At 40.2% G+C, this 17,966-nt stretch overlaps 1 protein-coding gene across 1 annotated transcript in view; it reads right to left on the reverse strand.

The window, feature by feature from the left end:
- Window positions 1-17,966, reverse strand: part of alk (ALK receptor tyrosine kinase) — a gene marked incomplete at both ends in the record, with an annotated part of 379,437 nt that overhangs the window by 15,337 nt on the left and 346,134 nt on the right. Inside the window, 9 exons of the mRNA XM_083907769.1 lie at window positions 4,189-4,281; window positions 6,731-6,828; window positions 7,608-7,737; window positions 7,824-7,888; window positions 8,080-8,170; window positions 8,897-9,083; window positions 11,207-11,320; window positions 12,332-12,487; window positions 16,102-16,200. Of these exons, the coding sequence (XP_083763895.1) occupies window positions 4,189-4,281; window positions 6,731-6,828; window positions 7,608-7,737; window positions 7,824-7,888; window positions 8,080-8,170; window positions 8,897-9,083; window positions 11,207-11,320; window positions 12,332-12,487; window positions 16,102-16,200 (1,033 nt within the window). The remainder of the gene's footprint in view (window positions 1-4,188; window positions 4,282-6,730; window positions 6,829-7,607; window positions 7,738-7,823; window positions 7,889-8,079; window positions 8,171-8,896; window positions 9,084-11,206; window positions 11,321-12,331; window positions 12,488-16,101; window positions 16,201-17,966) is intronic.

The following is a 17,966-nucleotide window of genomic DNA, read 5'->3' on the forward strand; positions in this document are numbered from 1 at the left end:
AGGAACAACTGTTAAATGAAAACCACCAATTACATTTTGCAGCCCCATCACCATGGCAACCTTCCTCAAAAGCAGCGGAGGGGGGAAAAACTCACATACAGCAATTAATTCAGTGTTTTTCAATGGCTGTATCAGCTCAGAGATCCAGTCACATATTCAGCTTCCTAACATGCTGGTGTGAAAGACCGTCTGCAAACTCCTTATCTCACTGAGAGGAAAGATGGAGATTTACTACTGGGCTGAGCCATTTTTAATGCTGTCTTGTGCACCCTGTTGGTAAAGGAATTATCTGATCTGAAGCACTGATAGAGGCCACTGCCTGGTTCATCTCACCCTGCTCGAGGCACACAGTGAGGACGGACATGGTCCCACGTCCATTATATGCGTGTGTGTCCACACAGGAAAATAAACACATATCAATATCTAATTTAAGTTGTGCTAGCTGCTCTGCTCACCTGACAAAAAGCTTCACCTGGCAATTTGCTGTAATGAAAGAGCAGCAGCCTGCGGAAAGCAGAAGGTTGCCAGTTCAAATCCCTGGACCTTTTACAAAAGCAGTTGCTGTAACACTGTCATTGTGTTTACCTTCAAAAACTCAACAACTAAATGAAGCACCAAATGTTCAGCTGGAGCTGCACAGCAAAGGACTGTAATTACAATGGGCAGCTCCCCGGTGTGAGTGTGATACATCATGACAAAGAGCATTGTGCTTAGTTGGCGTTCCCTGCTCGAATAAAGGTAAGAAAAGGAGAAGGGAATGGAAGCTATGAGTGGCAAACCATACAACAGACTATTACAGCTTAGAAAAAAGAAACTGTACCATGGCAGCCTGAGCACTTTGGATATGGCATCCAAAGCCTATGGGCTCAGACTTACCCATCACATTTTAGTGTGAGGAGGATTTCAAGCTCATTTTATGAGGCGCTGTTCTTTGCCAATGGGCCAGAATCAAAACAAATCCATTTTATTTGTATGGTGCCAAATCACAACCCACACACATGTCTGACCCTGCTGTGGATGATCTGTTACATGAAATCTGAAAAGACTGCCAGGAGGAATACTATATTTTATTTGTGTGTGTGTGTATGTGTGTCAGTACCTGAGTGTGTTTCTCATATATTTTTTAGGTGAGATCAGGAATTGATTAACATTATACAGCACTTTGGTTTACAAATATTTAATAATATTATATGGGACACCTGGTGGCGGCCCTTACATGCACAATATGAGTCACACAGGAAGGGGGAGGGTTCACAGTTCTCATCAGAGCCATGCAGAGACAAAGGAACAGGAAAAAGCTGGTATGTTTTAATGTTCTTGGTTTTATGTACCAACTGCCTCTTTTTTGTGTTTGATGCTTTTATTTTCCCTTTTCTCCCCCTGAGGAAAAAATGACAACAAATAACACTACAAATAAAACATTTGGGTCCACATAAGATCGCCATTCCTGCCTGTGTTAATGGCAAACAGAGCTTCATGGAAAAATGTTTGAAACTGCCATTCCAACTTTTCAGAACAAAATGACCTCTACAGGTAAATGTTAGTGTGACCTCTGTTATCGTGAACTCTTTTAGGGAAACGTTCTTGAAGTTGTCTGAAATAATGCTGTGGATAAATTAAATCATGTTTCTTTCAGCACTTCCAGGAGTTCTTTAGATTTAGACGACCTCTACTCAGTGTTTTATCAGCTCCTTTTCTCTCCAGATATGATTTCCCGACATTGGGTCAGGGTCGTTATCATGCTGGAAAATAAAACCACTACCCATCAGGCTCTATCCAGAAGAAATGTCTTAAACATACTTCAGTATGTCTTAAATAAACCAGGCACAACAGACCTTTTACACAGCAGCCACTGTCATTGTGAAACAGTAGCACAAACAACCAGTGATAATAAATAGGATTCCACTTTCAGATTAAAAGAGACAGTTCCTCTTCTACCTGTAGAAGTTGTTCTTTTTCTTCAGAAAAATGACAATGATCTATTTAAGAGATTGGGAATATCAACATATCGGGATTATTGTATTATTATCTATTATATATTGTAGCTAAAACAACAGATCTAATGGTGACTCTAAGACCTTGGCACAGAACTGCTTAAGTGCAAATAAGAAGAGGCAATTAGGGCTGTTATGTTGAAGTGTGAGCTGCAGCTGTGCTTCTTCAGGGGGGCACTGAGTGCAGATGAATATAGATCATATGTTGTCAGATAATATGGCTCAAAGGGAAGCATTTTCTTAAAAAAAAAACTATTGGCATAAGGAGTTAGTCTTGAGGAAAATTACACATAATCAGTGAAGCAGAAAAAACAATTACCAGTAGAGTGTGTTTGCTTGACAGACTAGTTAACAACCACTGCAGGCTATTTCCACATTCACCACCCAGCATTTAATCTATCACTTAGAATAACAATCAATTCAGTCAAGGAAACCAGTACCTCCCTCCCTGTATAGGCCTACAATCAGAGAATGTTGTTATTCCTGTAATGTTTGTCTATGACAGTTAATACTTTAGTCATGTAAGTCTCCAACGGGACACGTGTTTGGATCAAACAGCAGTGGCAGCCGAGTGCAGCCTAGAGTGTGTGAATATACAAGGTGTCACAGTCGGCTGTTTTTTTGTGTGTGTGTTGCAGTATATTTACAGCGGCTACCTTTTTATGACTCCTGCCAGTGAAAAACAACTTAAAAAGTTGTTATCTCAACTCTCAACTCTGAAAAGATTGAGTGGTGGTAAAATGTCAAAAGATATCAGTGAATTTACCACGTGTGTGGGTATGAACATATTTTCGTTTTAGTGGCTTTAAAGCTGAGCAGCAGATAATGGAGGCTCAAATACAGTCCCAAAAAATCTATAGCACAAATGTAGGTTCATTTTTCAGTTGTGTTTTTGTTAGCAGTGTACAGAGTGGAAGCTGGAGGAGTGTAAAGAAAGTAAGAGGAGCTTAATACTTGTGTCAGTTCAATGTGTGTTGAATGTCCCTCTTTACACTTTGTATCTGGAGGTGAGTAAAAGTGGCCATTTAAGACACAGTGAATTTCTCTTTTCGTTTGTGGCAGCTGTTTACCTGAAGACGATTACAGACTGGCAGCTATTTACATAAGCACCATCACGGCTGTGCAAACATGAGAGTGAGGCTATGTGAGTGGAGTTTTGTGTGAGAGAGAAAGCACAAGGAAAATAACCAGCAAGTTCTCCTGCTCTCAGAATATAAAAAACTGATATTAACCCTTGTCCTGACTGTGACACCCGTCCCCCCCTGACGGCCTTAAAATGGCTCCCATGTCCCTCGCCACAGAGCAGGAAGGCCACCATTGTGCAACAGAAAAAAACAAGACAGCATAGCACTGTGGACAAAACAAACACTCCTCCCTCTCAACATACCGTAATAACAATGATAATAAAAAAAAAAAATCCCAGTCCCAGCTCTGCAGCTCCAGGCTGAGAGATAAAAAACAAAATCACAGCAAGGCACCTGAAAAACTGACATCAGCAATTAAATCAAGTGCTTCTAATGCAGCTCCCCAAGGGTTCTGTGCAACAGCCTTTTCCGGATGCTCTAGAAAGACTTTGCTCTTGTGCGACTTTTCATCTGATAATTCAAAAGTGCTGCGTTGATACAGCTGAATGTTGTGACATATTACCCCTGCTCTAATTCCTTACCAGATGAAAGGCTTGGGAGATTTCCCTGCTGGATTGTGCATTCATTTAAATGGTGTCACGTGAAATAGTGGTAGCTATATTAAAGCCTTTGAGCTAAGAATAATGAGATGCTGAGGCTACAGATGAGCTGATGGTGATTAAAAGAATGCAGCAGTAAGGCAGTGAGATGGAGAATAAACACACTTCTAACACTAAATTTCATAGGCTTCACAATGGCTTGACTGAAATTATTTGTAACTGTGGTTTTGTATTACATGCTGAATATGCATATGGTATAGAGGCCACTTTTTAATATGCAATGCCCTGCTACTGAATTTAAAGTTTGTAATTGTAAAGTTCTTTTTATCCAGATGCACTTATACTAAATATACTGTATGACACTAAAGCACATTAGGAGAACTAATGTTATTTTCCAGTTATTTTTTCCAACTTATATGTGGTCAACTCAGAGGCGACATTGTCCATCTGTAAATGGAATGCACCAACTGGAATTTCCTGGCAGTTTTGTCTGCTGTGTTGGAACTGTACCTGTAAATGTCTCGAGCCATTCCAAAATCTCCAATCTTGGCTGTACGGCCTGGTCCTTTGCAGGTCAGGAGGCAATTCCGTGCTGCAATGTCCCTAAAAAAAGACAGAAGACACAGATTATCAGGAAACTGGCTGTACTTACTGCCTTTGTTGATGGAGATCCCATTAACTCACTGCAGCACTGCATCATCTTAGTGTATATAAGAACTCAATATACTGAGCACTGACATTCACACAGCTTGACTCATGTCTCATCTCTTCACTAGTTCACCAGCTTTCCGTATTTGCATCTATAAGAAACCCCCCTGCTGCATCTCAAACTCACTGGAACTACCAAGTTGCCGTGGGCAAGCTGGCAAAGTGTATAGTTTCCTACAGCGCCTTTATGACCCTGCCCACATGGTGTATCGAGGGAAAAGATTGAAAAGTTCCACAGTTTATGCAGGGAGAGTAGGCTGGCAAATAAAATTCATAAAAGTCATATTTATACTGCACTAGGTTAGGTTATTCTTTGAGAAAATACAACAGTTTGTTGGCTCCTCTCTGGAGAAGAAGACATAAAGCCCACACACTCTCACTTTCTTAGTATCCTTAGAAGTGATGTCATGTGGGCACCACTCCTTGTCAGACTTTAGACAACAAGTCTCCACTAAGGCCAATACATACATAGAATTTAATATCACACCATCACATCAAGTGACATCATGAGACAGGGCAGGGCTGGAAAATAACAGACTAACAGTGATACAAACTGCAACGCATTGTTTTAATGTTTCGCCTCAATTCTCTAAATTGACTCGCTTGTATAAGAAACAACTCCATCCATCCATTATAATGGATACCCGCGCACACACAGAGAGAACTCCTTGCAGAAAGGCCCTTCTTCCAACTGGGGCTCAAACCCAGGGAACCCGGGTCTTCTTATAAGAAACAAGTAGTAATTCAGACTTATTTAACTTGAGGTTTCTAACATGGACGACATGGTTTCCCCAATCCAATGGGCCAAGAATGTCTGAAAACCTTCTGTTGTCAAGTCTGATATTAAAGAGTTATGACAAATAGCAACAGTCTACCATCACTTTGTTTTTTAAAAATGTAAAATGAATGAAGCTGTGTTTTTGGATTAAGTTCTAGTATATAAAAGGGTCATTAGCAGCAGGAGATTTTCTATTTAAGACGTCCTGAAATTATCGATTAAGGGGCAATTTCAGCTACTTACTGACTGAATCGTTTCTATCAAGCATAAATACAACCAGCATGTGCGCACACACACACACTCACACACAAGCTCTTTACTCATGAAGTGTTGCAGCTAAATACTAGTAAGTAGTCCATGTTAAATGTGTTGGAAGAATTCATTCAGATGATTTGCTGTTGCTTGTAGGCAGAATGAGCCTGTAAATGCAGCAGTAGCTGTCACAGACTGCTAAGGGATTATGGGAAGAATTGTGGTGGGCTGTCGTACAAGCTGCACAGTGATGTGAAAACAAGTTATTATTAAAAAAAAAAAAACACACAAAAAACCATGTTAACTGGCCTCATACTATGGACATTATTTACAGTAAATTCTTAACTGCAGTTTAAAGATCCATTTCATTCCAGCACTTGGAGATCTGCCTTATTAGTCTTTAACACCTGTGGTTGCATTAAACTCTGCTCGGCACATTGCTTCTCTTTGGCTGCTTATAATTTCCTTTGTGAGTACCAAGCCTGTTGTAAAAATAAAGTACCCAATAATACATATTTGACTGACCAAACAATAGATAAATATCATAGAGATGTTTTCAGGCAGCGTTAACCCCGTGATTGAACCTGTTGCAGTGGAACCACAGCTCAACCTCCATCACAGCATTCACCTTAAGAAAGGCTCAATTTTCTAAAGAGCGGTTACTCCTCTAACTTATCATTCACCTGCCCTTTACTCAGCCCACAAGTAAACACATCTCCATAAAACCTGACATTAACCTCAAGGACAGTGCTGGGTGAATTTTAATACGGGCTTGAAGACATAAAGGAAGAGGGAGTGACAAAGAAAGCAAGGGGACAGAGGAGCTCATGAGCCCCTGGAGAAGGGTTAGACATTAAAGGAATTGAGTAGGACCAATTTCTATAGACTGACAAGACAAGCAGGAAACAGGGCTGCACTTCACCTGTTTTGATGTGATGTTTGGAGCACTTAACAGGAAAACTTTTTCATTTATTGAACAACATTCAGGTTCACAAACTGCTGTGAATATAGAATATAGAGACTGTTGAGTGCCTTGGACAGTGATCATAGACAAGGCAAGCCAGCTGCTTGCTCTGATGCTAAATTTATCACTTGTCTTTTCTGCAATCATAAAAGCCCCCCAGTGTCCATATGTCTCACTTGGACAGTCAGCCACAGTCTGTTCATAATTCTGTGAAGAAGTCAGCAGATGAGGGATTGTTTCTCTCTGTCTCACTGATCCTCACTCTTTCATTATTTATCTGCATGTATGTAAAGTATGCCAGCATTGTGTGGTTCCTGTAATGCAAAGTGTGTGGTTATCTGCTGAAGTACCTGTGTATGAACTGGTTCTCCTCCAGATACTGGCAGCCTTTCGCGATGTCTCTGGCTACGTTGAGGAGGTCCACCATAGTCAGGCTGGAGGGCTGCTCCTGATGGAAAAGACCCAGAGAAACAACGTCATGGTCCAGTGTGTAAGAAGTAGTGACATCTACTGGAGAGACTTCAGGTTGCAACACCAGAACTATTTTTATATTAAAACAGTTAGCATACCTATGGGTAGTAAGTTCAACTTCTGTCAATACACCCTACTAAATATTACACACTGGAACATTAAAGAGGCCTAAACAGAAGTCACTGTGCTGATGACACATGTCCATCCCCTTAAATCATAAATGTCTGACAGTTATGTTGAATTTTCTTGTTTTTACAACTCAAAGGGCTTCACAATTTCAGTCACAATCACTCATTCAGTGGCACATTCATACAGGACTTCTATAAATAGAGTGTCTCCGTCATTGCACATTCATCCGGGCATTTAAGGATGCAGTGTCTTGCCGGAGGACACTTCAACATGCAGGGATCAAACCAGTGACCTTCAGCTTAATTAACAACCCGCTCCACCTCCTGAGCCACAACCGCCCACAACTGTCTGCTTTACAACAACTGAAGCTGAACATACAGAGCTTATTGTGTCTTTGCACTAATGCAGGCATCAAACTACATTTAACTACAAGAATGTGACATGAGTGAAGACATCAGAGACTGATTTAGAAAAAAATGGAGGATAAACAGTTGCTGAGACTATGGTGTGTTCAGTTCTGTTTTTTTTTTTTTTAGAAAAAGAAGAACAGCTTCAGGTGGTTGAAAAATGAAAATGCAGTGTTCAGTAACAGTGTGCACTTGAATAAAGTCTTGCTGCATGTCTCACCAGTCTGGGTCTGGTCTCTCTCAGGAAAGTCTTGAGGTCTCCTCCTGCCATCAGCTCGAGCAGGATGAACCTGGGCATGGTCTGCAGGCTCACTCCTACACAACGCACAATGTTCTGGTGGCTGAACTTACTGCAGAGAACACACACACAACAGGGGAATGTGAATCACAAATGACCTCCAGGGCACTGTACGATGTATTTGCGCTGTATTATTACCTGATAATTAGAGCCTCCATCAGGAAGTCCAGTTCGTCTTGCTCAGAGCAAACCTCAGGAAGGGTCTGTTATAAATACACAAGATAAGTTTCTGCTGCATGCATAGTTGTTATTTTACTGTGGTGCTTGGCAAAACAACGCGATTTAGTATCAGCCTGTTACTGAGCACTGATTAAAGTACAACAGTTGGTGATGTGTGATTAGTTTAAAAAAAACAAAAAAAAACACAACAATAATAATAATAATAATAATTCACCTTAACTGCCACCTGCAGTGGACTTGGTTCACCTGGTATTCCCACTGCCAGCCCTTCATACACTTCACCAAATGCACCATGACCAAGCCCCCTGGTGACACACAAACACATCTTTTCGTTTGTCTTTTATAATAGAATTACAATCATATTAAACTGAAATTGTCACACACAGAGACCTAAACAGGACCAATGTCTAAGCTGAAATTTCTACCCTCGAGATATTAGAATCAATTAGCAATCACAGAGTATCTGTGTTAAAAGAATACCGTTCTGTGGAGCTGAACACAGGAAATGAGGAGCAGGAGGTAAGTGATGCTGCAGAGATGCTCGTTAGTATTCTACAGCTCGTCACATTGTTCAGCCCACAAAAGCTGTTCCTGTCACGCTGCACATGTCAACGTGTGCAACAGTGACCTGTGACATCAGCGGGTTCATTTGATTCATGACTAACAAAGCCACTGCCAGACAATATGCATGGGTCCACAAGAAAAGGAGTGTATCACAAAGACTAAGAGGCAGAATAATCTACTGACAAGCTATAAACACATGAAAAATGCATTCAAATTTGAAAAGAGCTGCTCAGATCCCTGCAGTGCAGCCATACACACTGAGATTTGACACATACTACATATTTCAGCCTTTATTAAAAACTGATACTTCACCCTCTGTGTTCAATCAATGAGTTCAGCACATTTCAAAATGCGTGGGTGTTGTCACGTTTGTTTTCAATTATGTAGATGACTGAATAAATCTGAGTATTACCACAGGCGCGTGAAACCCAACACTTCCACAGTTTGTGAGAACCTGAAGCCGTTACCTGGTGAGGGAGATGTTGCGTCGCGGCACTTCCTTCAGGTCACTGACTGAGACTGTTTTGCCGCCGAAACAGTAGTTGGGGTTGTAGTCGGTCATGATGGTGGACGCCCGCAGCTTACTGAGCTTGCAGTCTGGACTCTGCAGCTCTAGCTGAATGGACTGCAGCTCTGTATGTTTACGCCTATACACTGGGGAGAAGACACACAGGTTACATTCCTCCACTGAAAATAGTCGTCTTATTGTTGAAATTGATTGCTAAAAAAACCCAAATTAACTCATATTTATATATATATGCAGATGTATGATTTCAGAATTACACCCTCAACATCTAAATAAGTCTTACCAATGACAACAGTGACAACTTTCCTAATTCATTTGAATGCATGTATGCAAAATAACTCACTGTATGACAAACCACACCCACCCACACTCCCCGTGACAAGTGGTTATGTGCTTATTTATGCGTGCATGCTGTACGTGTGTGAAGTTATTTATTTACCAAGAGCTGTCTAATGTATGAGTGCTGTCAGCTGCAGGTTAAGCAACCATCCGTCATTAGGGTGTTTCATTCATCACAGAGGGAGTCACACCTCATCTACTCGTGTGTGTGTGTGTGTGTGTGTGTATGTGTATGTGTGTGTGTGTGTGTGTGTGTGCAGTGAGTGTATAGATGGAAGTCTGGCTGTGTGTGAAGTCAGTGATGGCTCAATGAGTGCATATGTCTGTATGAAGTCACTTCAAAGCGTGCAGGAATAAGGATGTCAGTTTTTGGCTACTGAGGAAGTGTAATAAGTGACTTATTACTTATTACTTATATACTGCTACTTTTTTCGCACACTTTGAACCCTGCAGCCTATATAACGATGCGGCTAATCTATCGATTTTTACGGGCTAACGGCCTCCAGGGAGACAGGTGGAAGAAATAATGCACCAAAAAAGACGCATTTCGTGCATTTAAAGTGGCACTCCGAGTTGAGTGGGAGGCTTGGATGACCAGCGGCGAGAAATAATTCACCAAAACTGTCCGTATACGAAGAGCAACTTTTGCACAAGTCTGCCAGTGGATCCTGACAACGTGGGGCAGTGTGAAAAAAATCCACGATCACCAACGGGTTTCGAAAGGCTGGACTGCTGCGTGATGAAGAGAACGGCACACGCACAAATCCGCCTCGAGATGAAAGTGTCAGTGAGGCCGTTCAAGTCCGACATTGAAGAAGACGACTTCAGTGGTTTTAGCGATCAATTACTTTTCTGGTAGGCTGGTTATTTTTTTAACCAGTTGTGTTACTGCTGTGTTACTGCCAAATTACAGGCATGTATTTATGCATTTGTGGACACCTGCGGCTTATAGACAAGTGCGGCTTATATATGTGCACATTTGTTTTTCTGTCTAAATTTAGTTGGTGCGGCTTACATTCAGGTGCGCTCAATAGGTCTCAAAGGTAACTGAAGGAGTTATTATTGTTGATTATATTTCTTTTATACTTTAAGTCTTATGCTGAAGATTTGTATTGGCGCGTGTGTGTCCTTGAAAATTAAAGCGTGCTCTCAATGAACTTTCTCTCTTGTCCAGTTAATCATCTCATGACCACCAAACATATATCAACATGTCACAATGGACAACAGCCCAGGTTTTTCACTGAAGAAGGATTGAAACCACATCAACCAAGACGCATGTGAAGTTAGGGCAAAACAGTCCAAATAAAAAAATCTAAGTGAGAATTTTTTTGACGGATATTGCGACTGCAATTTGATTTGTGATGTGAGTTTTTTTTAGTAAAGATTTAGGTTAATGTTTAGTATTTCATAGTTTTAAAACAAGATGGATTATCATAAATGACACCATCATAATACAAACTATATTCGAATGCAAGGATGAGATGATTAACATTTTGCTAATTGCATTGTTTTAACTTGAATTTAATTTGAATGATTAGATTCACAGCTCATATTTATGTTTAAATGGCCTTTTACAAGCTACCTACCACCGAGCCACCCACTCACCCATGAACATACGAGCACTTATTAGTGTAAAATATACTGCGGGTTAGAGGATGTCAGCTGAGGTGGAGGGCTCTAATAAATCCTGTGTTCATGCTTGCTCAGGATTTAAGATGTAGTGGTAGGGTACTGGACATTATAGTATATGGAGTACTGATGTATGGGCTTCTAAGGTCACTTGTAAAATGAAACGCTCAATTTGTCAATTTTCATCCTTGTACCCTCTGGTAAAATCTGCAGTTATCATTCCTAACATTAACAACCAGATAACACCCCATATAGCTACTGACTGATGTGTGGCGACACATACTTATCATGACCCCGGACACAGCCAGCAGCAGCGCAGCGATGAGGGCTGACGTGCCGACGGACAGACCCAGGGCCAGGTGGGAGAGAGACGGCTGAGGAACCAGCGGGGTCACCACTGCAAGACATGGACCAACAACAGCGTTGCACACTTGTTATCTTCCCCAGAGGATCATCTGCATTCCCTTCTCTACTGCAATCCCAAACTTAATTAATGACGTGAACGCGATGACACAACAGAGTTTTTGGTCAGCGACAGCTTGTGAATGCCAAGTCCGTTTCAATGGCGAGAGGTGATCTCATTACACTTGACTTGAGACAGACCACAATGAGACTGTGACCTTTTATAAGCTTGCATCGCAGAATTACCTACTGCTCGTCATTACGGCGAACACATTTGTAAATCATGGGGCAAGGAGACACTCTAGGTCATTAAGATATCATTCATGTGGTAATAGCTCTGTTATTTGCTTCATAATATCAAGAGACATTCTGCCATATGAATTCATTTCAGATCTATATTGATATATTCATTATTCATCTGAGATTACAAATCATAATTGAAGAGGCAATTCCAGATACGCCTCCAATCCTATGTTTCAGTCAAACACAAGAAGACACAGCAGTCAAGTCAAGGTTGACATAGTCTAATGAACAAAGACAACTGCATGAACTTTCATTATAGCCCATTACACGATGCTTTCTAAATTTATAGTACAATTTCCCCACATGAGTACCCAGGTGGAATCTCTCTGACATGAGATAAAACATTTTAATCTGACTGCAGCACAGATACACAGCTAAAATCACACAGCTAATACTGCTATAGGTTAATCCATTATCATTAATATGCTAGCTTATCCTAAGGATTAATTATCATGATCAAGGCACTAATTAAAAATATGTTTCCTCAGATAAAGACTCAATAAAATAGGGAACCTCCCAGGCTTAATTACTTTTGTAGATTTATTCATTATCTGTCCAGTGAGTCATAGTCTATTACAGGTACAATCCATTTAGCTCAACATATTCCTTAATTAAATTAATATCACATATGTGTGTGTGGAATAGCCAGAACTACGGTTGTTTATTACTTTTACTTTACTACCACAGTAACTATGTGTCTGACCTGTACTGTTGATGCAGGACACTCCGTCTGGTGCCAGGATGAGCTCATCGTCACAGTAGCAGACAACGCTGCCCTCATTCTCGTGGCATTCACCGCTCTCACAGTGGCTGCAGTTCTGCACCGGGCGGATGATCACCTCACCATCGCCCTCCATAGCTTTGGGCACCGGCACACAAACGTACACACACACATACACACATTAGGTGGCACCACAGAAGTAAAAAAAAACATACAACACAACTTACATTTATGTTTTTGCTGCCAGATGAGTGGTTGTGGGTTTACAGCACAGTCAAGAACATAGTGAGTCTCCATGTTTCTGTTCAAGCTTTAGTCCGTTATTTGTTTTTTTAATCATATTTGTTCAAATCCTCTCTACACCCTGATAGCCACCAATCAATGAAGTTGTCTTGAAAAATGATGAAAAATTCAGAGTTTGTTCGTCAATGCAAATGTGCCCTTTGCGCAGCAGCCATTTGGACACGTGTTTGCACGAAAAGCACAGGCGTTACTGATCACATCAATGATAACTGCTCAGTTCATGGAGGTCTGGACAGTGAGACAGTGAACCAGCTTACACCCTGAAACTGCATATTTGAATATTGACCTGTCAAAATGGCTGCTGTGCAAAAGGCCTCCACTGTAATAAATACAAACCACAATCCAGAATTCACTGGTGTATCAGTGTCAGTGATGCTGTCCTCACAACACTCTCATCCACGTTGTGTTCATGTGATTTAAGGGGGCAGAGCTTTGACAAATAAGGAGATGGAGGGCTGTAGTAGCCTTGTACTTCATTCTTGTTTTCCAGGCAAATTTACTCATTAATGGCAATCGAATCATGGAGAGAATTTCATAAAAGTCACAGTCACAGATTACAGACTGCAATGCTGGTTCTGTTTCCTGATAGAGTCTGGAAATTCAACATGGCATTACAATTACATCCCTAGTAACAGGTTTTCTGTTATAGTGTAACTTGTCCCCAGGTGGGCTTTCTGTTCCATCAGCAGTGTGATTCAATTTCATGTACAACAGTGACTATACAGTAGGTTATGTGAGATGAAATGAGTCAGAGCTTGTTTATCATGTTCTAGGGAAGGTTGTGAGGTGTGTAAATCAGTCTCTGCAGTGTTCGATGACTGAAACAATCTGCAGACTTCCTGCACTCCATGGCATGATGGATCAAAGTGCCATGCAATCTTTTAGATGGATTCTAATGCATTCTTTACTTTACTAAGATTCAAAAAGAAAGCAATTCCCGTAATTGTAAACAACAGCAAGTGGCGACAAATCAGTCTAACATGAATTAGTTATGGGCCGGCTGCGAAAGGACTGTTTGGTAAGCAAAGCAAATGTGCTCATCTGCAGAATGTGTTTTCCCTCATCATTCTGTTATCAGCTTTATAAAAGCACACATTTAAAAAACTAGAAAGCCTAGAAACCCTTGAAGGGTTTTGAAGGAAGTATACAAATGTCTCGTACACAGATGCTGACTATATACTAATGTCATGGCAATTCTCTGTGATGATGGCCTCTCTACTGAATTCTTAAATTCTGAATTGTATCTTTCATGCCGCTCCAGCGCTGGCCAGCAAATAGTGACAGCAATAGTGACTGTGTTTCCACTTCCTTCAGATAGTTTTTAAAGCAGGCTGTATTCAGTGGGATAGAGAAAACCTAAGAGTTCACACAGAGAGCAAACACTAGGCATCAGTAGAGAGAAAAAGCTCCCTTTTAACAGCTTCTCTGCTTCTCTAAAATCGCCATAAACATTTTGCGTTCCCACATGCATCATAAGGACGCAACTAGGAAAACTCCATTAACACAGACGACTCTTCTGTACTCATTTGGAGTGAAACTTCCTCAGAACTTGAACTAAAGCGATAACTAGTGCTGTAAGCATGTTTGTAGCATCAGACGTGTGACCTTACTGGATAACCCTGGATTTAAACATTTAATTAACATACTGGAACCAGGCCAAGAAATGTCAAGCCAGTGATTCTAGACTAAACTAGACTAGTCTATTCTAAAAAAGGCAGACCTATCTGTGCTACAAGAGAGAAAAAAAGATCAAGAATCAAATAAAATTGTGACCTTAAAATTGAAAATCAAATCGATTTGAGGATTTGGAATGGATAACCTCTACTCTTTAAAGCAGGGCTATTCAACTAAAATTTCCAGAGGGCCAGCTTTTCGGAAGGCTTCTCCAGCCAGTGGGCCAGTCAACCCCTGTACTACTATTTTGTGTTGCTTGTACAGTAAACGGATACAAAATGTAAGTAAAAAGGTAAGTAGCAACACCACCAACATTCAGGTACAATACAATTTGCATATAGTGCAAAAAGGTAACAGTTACAGAACTACCAACATTTGGATAAGGCTCTTACAAAATTAGAGGTAACAATATAAACAACATTAAGGTGCAATGGCCACAAAAGGCTATTTTTGCAGAAATATAAGTAACAGTACCAATAATATTCACGTACAATTACTACAGTTGGCTCTTATAAATAAAAAATAAATAAAAATTCCAGTGCCAACAAGACACAAGTACCGCTACAGTTGGCTCATAGTGCAAAATATTCTGGGACATACAAAGGCCGCCTATAATTACAGCTGTACTAGTATTTGCCAAAAAGGGACGCAAAGTGTCGCAAAATGCCAGAAATAGGCGAAGCTATGGTTTTATTGGCTTTTTAATAATACATTCATTATTTATGGGTTAATGGACCGCAGGAGGGTCCAAATTGCTTGATGGGCCTGATCTGGCCCCTGGGCCTTAACTTGAATAGCCTTGCTTTAAAGTTATCAAATTACAGATATTAAAATGTGATATTCTGCGGATTTCAGGCCATAATAATAATAAATGTTCTCTCTCTTTTCATGCACTGCATTCCAATTTCACCAAGTATACATTCAGGTAGTGAACTATTTCTTATGCATAATATAAATCCTCATAAAATCCTCAAGGAGCTATACACATCAATGTAGACTGTGGGTGGTGTAATTTCTGATGTCTGTCTTTATCGTCTGTCGACACTTGTTGCAGAACACAGAACATCAATTTATGGCCTGGTTGTATCCTGTAATGTGGAGCTTAGGAAAGTCTTATAGTCCGACCCACTGAGCTGTGGAAGTCCCTGTTGTATTTTTTTATGAACTGGATGGTATTTACTTTACTTTTTTATTTTCTAACTGTAAATCACCATGTAACTTGAAAGGTGCTGTAAAAATAAAGTTAACATAGAGTAATGAGGCTAATGTGCAGTTAAAAAAATCCCACATTTCTCTTATTTACAGCTGACATTCATTTTAAATGTCTTTCTTTCCCAGAGGAAGTGAAGCACGGCTGATAATTAACATGAAGGCTGTGGCTGCCTCAACAGACAGCATCGCCTCTTATAAAGTTCAACGGGAGACAGAGATGGGTGAGTTTACGTGAGTCCAATAAAGAACACTTTTAAACAGCACTTCAGTGTGGATTTGCCATTTCACACATTTCCTCTAATCTCTCAGTAAAGAGGTAATCTCAGGTGAAGACAGACTCATCACTACAGCGGAAATTTCAGACCGAAGTCTATTGAGCTGGAGAAAAAAAAAATTCTATAGCTTTCTCTGACCCTTCATCTTACAACTGTCCACATCTGCTGTACATTTAAAGAACATTTATATGTGAAACTATACTGTACAAGGCAAAGCAGAACTAAAACAAACTCAAAATGCCAATTGAGTAACTGCTTTCCCAATCGCCTTGATTGATTTCACAGTACCTTTCAGAGCGTGGAGGAAGGTCTCTCCTTCTGGACTGAGGAAAGATGTGCCATCATCACCATCATGTTTGGCGTTGTCACTCATGGAGGTGTTACCACCTTGAAACAAGGAGGTTAAGCACAACCCATTTAACACTGTACAAATCCTCAGTATTGGAATATTTACACCAAATAATCCATAAAATCACAGAATATACTGATATGCTCTACGAGGGCTGCAGAGGAGCTGAAGCCTCTCCCAGCTGATAGCAGGAAAGTACACTAAATCCAACATGGGGAAATTTAGTAGGAATTGACAAGTACATTTAAGAGTACATTCCACATGTCATCATAGGAAAATGGTGTGACTGTGCATTTCTGTAGCTGGAGTTAATCTGCTATAATCCCAGTCAGATTTACTCCGCACATTTTCTCCATGCTGCATTTACATATTTCCCACTTTTCATCCCCGTACAAACTGATGCAGTGCAGTCTACAGAAACAGTAGAAACTGCATTTAGCTTACCACCCTGTTTATTTCAGTGACATTTATTTTTCATGAATTCTTTTAATGCTCAACGGTATAATTAATAATTCCTAGCAAATTTATTTCATCAAATGTATCTAACGCAATAATCACAGAACCTAGCAGGGTGTGGCAAGCACAAATGATTCAAGGTGTCACATTTAATACGGAGTTTAATCATTTTTTACTTAGTTGGAGAGAATTGACATGACATGTTATTAGGCCTGAACAATTCATGCGTCATACACTTTATAATCATTGTCTAGCATATGCAACAAAAAAGCAACTGGAATACAATGTGACTTTGAGAAAAAGACTGTCATTAAGTCAGGAAGTGGAAATGTGTCACAAAATCACTCTGCCTGTATCACTATAGACTGTTTTCATATTTCAATGCTGCTGGTTGGTTCGTTCATCTGTTCAAACTTAATACATAATCCGTATGGAACAGAGAATTCAATGAAACTGGATCTCCTGTACAGTGGAAATGCTGTTGCATTTTTGCATGTTTGCATTTACGTGATTCCCAATCAAGACACACTGGTAAATGTTGCTTTACATTGCTAATATTGACTTAAAATGTCGAAACGTTGTTGAGATTTCATTAATTATAAACATGATAAACATGCAATTAATCGCAATAAATTATCGAACTTTTGTGATTAATCATGATTAAGAATTATTTAACAGCCCAAATTTTGTTCTAGTCATGTAACGATGCTCCAGGATGTTTAAAATTATCTGTACTCAACAAAAATATAAACACACAAACTTGAAATGGTGAACAAAAATAGAATGTCATGACATTTGCTCAGATTCGTGATGCATTTGTTTATGGAATGATTTGTTTTGCTCAAACCCAGTAGTCCAGTGTCACTTGGCCACTCCTATTGACTACAATCTCAGATTGAGTATTTCAACTCACGAGAATCATGGAGCATGGCAGAGTGGTGGTCAATATGTGTGACCAGTACACAGACACTCCTTATGGTCTGGTCAATAAAAGGACACACCAAAATGTGGACTTTTATCACTTGTCAATATGCCACAGTTGTCACAAATCATGAGGGAGTGTGCCATTGGCATGCTTACAGCTGTGGCAACACAACTGAATGTGCATCATTTCAAGGTCATTCCAGGCCACGATGGACAACCTGGTGATGTCCATGCGTCGCCGGTGTACTGCTCTGCGTGAGGCTAATGGTGGACACACACGTTATTGAAGTTTGTGAACGTGGATCATCGACCCCCATTGTGTTCTTCCTGCCATTACTCTAGGACATTTGTTTTGAAATTGATCCTAATACTTGCAAATTAAAGCCACTTTATTGATAAAGTTGTACTGTTATTTTTGGATAGT

The sequence above is a fragment of the Microchirus variegatus genome, assembly GCF_963457635.1.
Source record: "Microchirus variegatus genome assembly, chromosome: 21".
NCBI classification, from domain to species: domain Eukaryota; kingdom Metazoa; phylum Chordata; class Actinopteri; order Pleuronectiformes; family Soleidae; genus Microchirus; species Microchirus variegatus.